Raw genomic sequence first — 7195 nt, 5'->3', positions numbered from 1 at the left:
TGATTTGAATATAATCGTCTCCTTCAAAGAATACGGTTCAAAGCCTGCATTAAATAAAGGTTAATACTTAACCTGTTATTTATCTAAGATGTCGTTCAGAAGAGTTTTGTGACTGCCAATGGAATACAAAGTCAATAATTGGTTTTTCTGATTTACCAATAATTATCCAAAAGTCACATTGCCGGCTTTGATAATAGTCGACTCAAATATCAGATACCTACAATCGTAACCTCGTATCTAAAAGTACTTAAATTGTTACTTATATTAGTTTTTTGACAATTACAATATCTTCTGCGAAGTAGTTTTATTCATAGCGCAAAATTAAATACGTTTTTTTTTATTATAATTTAATTGATAACGCGATTAAAACACAAGGTTATGTAGTTATTTAAAAAAAACAAGACTATAAAGTTACTGTTTTGATTCGCAAACTTCATTGTCGTTACCTCATTGCTGTTGTAGTATACCTAAATATTCATGTTGTTTATATTTTCGTGTCTATTTTTGATTATTTGAACCCAAGCAGCTAGATGTTAATAAAAAATAGTCAGCTTAGTTATTGTATCTGTAAATTTCCTCTTGCTTGTTATGTAACTAATATAAATTCTTCACTATTTAAAAAACTATGTTTTTCAAAACAACTTTCGATGATCCGTGGTTTTTGGTCTAACGTATGATAAGATAACTACATATTCGTGTTGCTCATATTGTGATAATAAATACCTAAATACTATTTAACGCGCATGCGATTTAATCCTCTTGTGTGTATGTATATATATTCTTGTGTAATAAATGTAATCATTAACTTACATGGTAACACGATCTCAATAAATTATAGTTATAAATACACCTTCGTATTATTATTATTAAATATTTTATCTAAATGTTTATCTACTAATAATATTATCTTTAAGAATAGTTAGTTACTTATTATTACCTACTTAACTTATTTGTTTGTGCTGTTCTTAAAACCACATTCACGTCTGGAAAAACTGATAAAATTTATTTGTATTAGGGGTTAAAGTATCGGTCTGTGCTGGAGTCAAGGTCCAGACGGCTGGCTGATCCTTCAGCTGGTCGTAGGACTGTCGAGGCGATTCGCCACACAATGGTGGCACAACCACAATGGTGGCACATTGTGGTTGCGACTTGGACACAGCCGAGCATAGGCTCGTCGCCTGCCCCGCATGGGAGGGGTGGCGCCGTGTCCTCGTCGCAAAAATAGAAAACGACTTGTCGCTGCCGAGTGTTGTAGCATCGATGCTCGACGACGACGAGTCGTGGCAGACGCTGCTTGACTTTTGCGAGTGCACCATCTCCCAGAAGGAGAGTGACGCACAAGCCCGCCGCCGTCGAGCGGGGGCCAAGGAGGCGGATCTCGTCCAGGCCCTGGCCCTCTAAGTGTTTCGGGTCCCCCTCACATGCCAGTCTGGCGAGGGGGCCTAGAACACGACGTGCAAGCTGCTCTGCACGCGTTTTACGCAAGAGCATCCGGGCAATGGAAGGTCGACTATCCTCGACCTAGGCTGGTTCTGACCCAGCGGGGTATTCCGTAGGATAGCTCACTCTAACCGGCGCCATCTAAGCGTGCTTCGGATAGCCTGCCAACCGAGAGGGCTGGTGGTCGTTGCGCCGACGACCGCTGGTCCGGCGTCCCGAGGGGGAAGGTGATGGGATTGATGTGTTCCACACTAAACGCTTCACTTTCCCCCCTTTGCTTTTTTATGACTTCTGTGTCATGCGAGTTTCGGACGTCGGTTGTTGAGCAACAGGTTTTAGTCAGTTCGACTCCGACATGCCCCGCTCTCCATCCCTAGTGGAGGGCGGAAGTCCGGTGATTTCCTCCTAACCAAAAAAAAGGGGGTTAAAGTATGAAATTGCCAATTTGAACTGAACTTAAGCTGCCATCTAATAGGGAGGTCATTTAATGCCTTTGCGATAGAACTCTGGTGATCTAAATTCTACAAACTGTGTGAAAGCATGCAAAGCTGTATATAATGTGAATAACACCATGCTGAGATCACCAAACAGTTACCATTACCTTTTTATTGATAAGCTTTTTTATTGCCTAAGGACACTGTTGCGGCGTTTGATCTGGGGTTAACCATTGCATTCTTCGCTTATGGTTATCATAAAGTATCCACTTTTTATCACACGTCAAAATTCGATCCAAAATTCTTTCATTTCTGTATCGATTCAACAAGGCAACACGTTTCAACACGCGTTTCTTTCTGCAGATCAGTCAAATCATAAGGCACCCATTTTTCATAAAAAAAAATACTTTATTGATTTGACGCAAACGAGTCAATATTGTTGGTAAGGTAACATTAAACCATGCCGCTAATTCTGGAGTGATTTGGCTCGGATCGGCATGCACCATCTCTTTTAATTCGTTTTTATTCACATGTGTAGGCGGAATTCCACGTGATTCATTCTTCAAATCAAAATTTCCATTACAAAAGCGTTTAAACCGAAATCGGATGGTGCGTTCGTTAACAGTCCCCTCTCCAAGCGCAACATTAATATTGCGAGGTATTTCAGCAGTTAGTTCCGCGTCTGAGCTCGTATTCAAAAACTTTTTGGCGGGAACGTTAGGAGCGAGGTTGTATGAATTGTTTTATTTTGTCTATTTAGAGTTTCTTCAGGTTTAAATGTGTAATAACGGTAGTTTGTTAACTTTTTAGAATCTGTGAAAGTGAACAAATGTGGGTAAATAAAACAAAGCTGCCGGACGTAGCTTCTTGGGATCATCCAAAAATCCACTGAAAAAGTCTCAATAAAAGACCACAATTTTAGTGAGACTATAATTTCATCACAATATCATCTCATTTGTAAATTTTATTCGTTTTTAATAATTTATGTTATGTCCCGATTTAGTTTCCTTCGTTTTTTATTACTTATAAACTGTAAATAAATAAAAAGGCTAATTAAAAAAATCTTATTACTTAATGCACAATCCGTGCCGGAGCTAAAAAATAAAGAAGAAGTCGTTGGAGCCATAGAAAAATGTTCTATTTAAAATTTTTGTTAGAATATTAAGACTAACACCTATTTTAGAAGAATTGTATTTGAAAATACTTGAAAATCATGTTTTGAAAGTCAACATCTGTAATAATTTAGGAATAAATTTATAATCTCAAAAGGGTAATGAACTACTTGTGAAAACAGGATTATTTTAATGACTTAGTTCTAACATCTTTTTCATATTGGAACGAAGTTCCTTATCGCGCGTTGTGAAAGGGGGCTAGACGGAAAAAAATCTTACGAAAAGTTATCACGACACTTTTTTAATTTATTTTATTAATATAAGTAATTTTGAACTGTATGTCGGAGTGATAGGACACACTACGGCGCAGCGGAGTCAACGCAGCATCAATCGCGTTTGAGTGACAGCCGCGTGACAGAAGACCGTAGTGTGTCCTATCACTCACTATGTATAGTCTTAGTGTGATGGCTACACAGTGTCTACGTGATGACGGTTATTATTATTATTCATATAAATAGCTGTTTCTTTGTATATTATTATTAAATATTTTTTATAAATCATTGTGAATATTAAAGTTGATAACTTTGTAAAGCAGTTTTTTTTTTTATCATTAAAAAAATCATAATAAAAAATGTATACCCGAATAATTATTTTCTTTATACCTCGAATAGAACTTAAAATTAATATTTTTACAATAAGGGACTTCGTTCCTATCTGGTGTCCCACGATACCACACATCTTTTTTGTATTGTATTTAAGTATTTTATATCAATTTTGTATTTCCAAGGTTTAAATTTCATTTTAATTAAAATGTTTTTTCTTATTTTCGAAATAAAATACTGCTCTAATTTAATTTAAAAAGTGTCAAGTAAAATAACAAATTTCAAGTACCTATAATTTCTATCAAACAAATTCTTAAAAACCTAATTTGGAAGTAAATAAAAAAACAGTGTAATAATAAATGTATATTACCCTCAATAGTATACTATAGATAAATATTGTACCCGATTTTATAGCTTAAAAAAAGCAAAATTGTACAATTTTTTTTTGTTTCAAAACACAGAATTTACACCCATTAAATTTACATCGTAGTAAATTTCAGTTATCCATTTTAAGAGTGTTTAGTGTTCAAAAGAAACTCCCCATATTTATTGATTACAGCTTGTACTTATACAGTTGTCAAATTTAATAAAAAATATTGATCAAATATGAGAACGATCATATAACCCAAAAGAGGATAAAATATTCACTACATGTCACCATTTAAAATAGCACCAATTTCTATATTATTCCTTTACAAATTTGCATGATATTTTTTGTAAGGAGCTAAACCAGCTGCTACTTTATTTCCAAGTTCAGGATGTACCTGAGAGAAGATCTTGATAGCTCTTTCTTGAATAAACGCAGCAGCATCCTTGAGGTGATCTACTATATTGGCAATAGCTCGTTGTTTAGCTGCATCATCAAAAACTTGTTTATACAGTGCTGTCGCTTGGGAGAAGTTGTCCTCAGTCTGGCCACTATCATACCGGTCTACATCTCCGCCGACATTGTATCGAGGTTGCAAACGCTGAGCACGTGGACATTCTTGTGGTCCAGAAAAAGAGTTGGGGAAATAGTTAGGGCAGTCGTCTTGATTGTGAATAGCTTGAGGTCCATCACGCTGGTAGGTGGAAACAGCAACTTTGTATGGACAATTTACAGGAATTTGGAGGTAGTTAGCACCAAGTCTATGGCGATGTGTATCGCTATAGGCAAACAGTCTTCCTTGTAACATTTTGTCTGGAGATGGCTCAATTCCTGGTACTAAATTAGATGGACTGAAAGCAATTTGTTCAACTTCAGCAAAGTAATTCTTAGGGTTTCTATCCAAAACCAATTTACCAACAGGAATTAAAGGATATTCTGCATGTGGCCAGATCTTAGTTAGGTCAAACGGATTAAATTTACAGCTTTCTGCTTGAGCCATAGTCATCACCTGAATGTAAAAAGTCCATGATGGGTAATCACCCTTTGCAATGGAATTATACAGATCTCTAATGGAATAATCAGGATCAGTTGATGCCAGTTCACCTGCTTTGTCAACTGATAAGTTTTTAATCCCCTGGTTAGTCTTATAGTGGAATTTTACCCAGTACCCAACACCTTGAGAATTCACAAGCTTGAATGTATGGGAACCATATCCATTCATATGTCTGTAGCCATCAGGAATACCACGGTCTCCAAACAAGTAAAGAAGTTGATGGATGGTCTCTGGTCTTAAGGTCAAAAAGTCCCAAAACATGTCTGGATCTTTCAGATGTGTTGCAGGGTTTCTCTTCTGAGTATGGATAAAACTCGGGAATAATGTTGGATCTCTTATAAAGAAAATGGGAGTATTATTTCCAACTAAATCCCACACTCCATCATCAGTATAGAACTTTACAGCAAAACCTCGAGGGTCACGAACAGTATCAGCAGATCCACTCTCTCCACCAACTGTTGAGAATCTAACAGCAATCGGTGTCCTTTTGCCTATGGACTCAAATACTTTGGCAGCACTGTACTTGGTGATGTCATGAGTTACTTCAAAGTACCCAAAAGCTCCAGCTCCTTTAGCATGTACCACTCGTTCTGGAATACGCTCCCTGTCAAAGGATGACATTTCATCAAGAAAGTTAACATCCTGTAATAAGGCTGGACCATTCTTGCCCACCGTTTGTATCGCCGTTTTGATTCCAACAGGAGCTCCAGATTTAGTGGTGATGAAACCAGGAGAATCCTGAAATTGACAGAAACACAAATGATAAGAAACAACATTGGGCAATTTACTTATTTTTTATATGAAATAGCATTATGGGCAGCAAAACATAAAATAAAATAAGGAGTATATAGTTAACAACATACATTTTATAATTACTAAAATGTTTATAAAGTAAAATTATAAAGAAAATGAAATTCTGCTAAACGCAACTAATTGAATAAGAGTAAAAAGATGTATGAATAAATATTACTCTAAAAATCTGTTCACAGAGTAACAAATTTACATTAAATTAAGTTTTTTTATTTTCGTCGAAGAAATATTATATTATCTACTGTTTGCAGTAATCAACAGTTACAAAGTTCACTATTAAATTCTACATGACTTGCGCATTAATGAATGTGTAATTACATGCACTGAGTATACACTTAATAAACAATTAAATTCGCATGGCACATTCTCAAGTTTAAATCATAAATATTCCTCATTAAAGAAACCTTGACTAATGCATTTAATGCTAATGGGTGGGCATTAATGCATACTGAATTGCATTTACCTCTCAGTGTTCAAAGGTCATCAATATTTTTTTAGAAATGGAGAACATGACAGCCTTGATTAAAAATTAATTGAATGTAACTTGAAATTAATTTTTAATTTTAATTTACAAAGAAGATTAAATTAAATGAAGAATTAAATGTATAGTCCATAGAGAATAGAGCACAGTCTATTTAAGATAGCAGTGGACTGATATAATTAATTAGGTATATTACAATATCTACACTTACGTACTAATTAAAGGTTCAACCTATTAACTAACCTTTAAAGTTTTCTTGTAGTTAATGAGTTGGTCAGTAGCTGGGTCTCTTGAAGCCATTTTGTATGTTCCCTTCTTACTATGCGGCGTTCGTTGTTTAATACCACGGAGCGACTCACTGGGCGCGTACCGTGAACTCAATTACCGCTTAGGAGCGATACACAGCCCCTTTTATAGAATTTCCAGCGATAAACAACTATCATGACAAACAAGTGTAACGGGTGGCCGATACACACAGTGCGTAGTTATATTATTTAAGCGCTATAAAATATGTAGGTACTACTTACTTAAGCGACAGTTTAACAATGTTTTATTTAATTATTAAAAAATAATTTTAAAACAATTGGTCTTATACCTAGGTACGTTAATAGATAACAATTAAAATTCATAAGCTAGAAAGTTCGTTTTTCAAAATTCTACGATTTTCCTGTAGTGCAAAACTGACAGAACTTATAGGTACCTAAACATTCTGCTTCTGCTGTAAGTTATTAGGTATCTAGTTTTTTAAATTACGATAAAGATATGCGGACATAGATTGCTAGATAGACAGGTAGACTTTTGTATAATTTATAATATATTGTTTGTTATCTAATTATTTATTTCTAAATTTAATTTTTAAATCTGTAAACTGGAACCTGAGCATATAATAAAGATT

At 35.2% G+C, this 7195-nt stretch overlaps 1 protein-coding gene across 1 annotated transcript; it reads right to left on the bottom strand.

Moving 5' to 3' along the window:
• Positions 1-4280: 4280 nt before the first annotated feature.
• Cat (catalase) lies at positions 4281-6600 on the bottom strand. Its single transcript, NM_001043447.1, is given in 2 exon segments — positions 4281-5747; positions 6544-6600. Coding segments are annotated over 2 exon segments (1524 nt in total).
• Positions 6601-7195: the final 595 nt, after the last annotated feature.

The sequence above is a fragment of the Bombyx mori genome, chromosome 1, assembly GCF_030269925.1.
Source record: "Bombyx mori chromosome 1, ASM3026992v2".
NCBI lineage: Eukaryota > Metazoa > Arthropoda > Insecta > Lepidoptera > Bombycidae > Bombyx > Bombyx mori.
The sequence above is the reverse complement of the archived record's forward strand: the minus strand, read 5'-3'. Positions and strand labels throughout refer to the sequence as shown.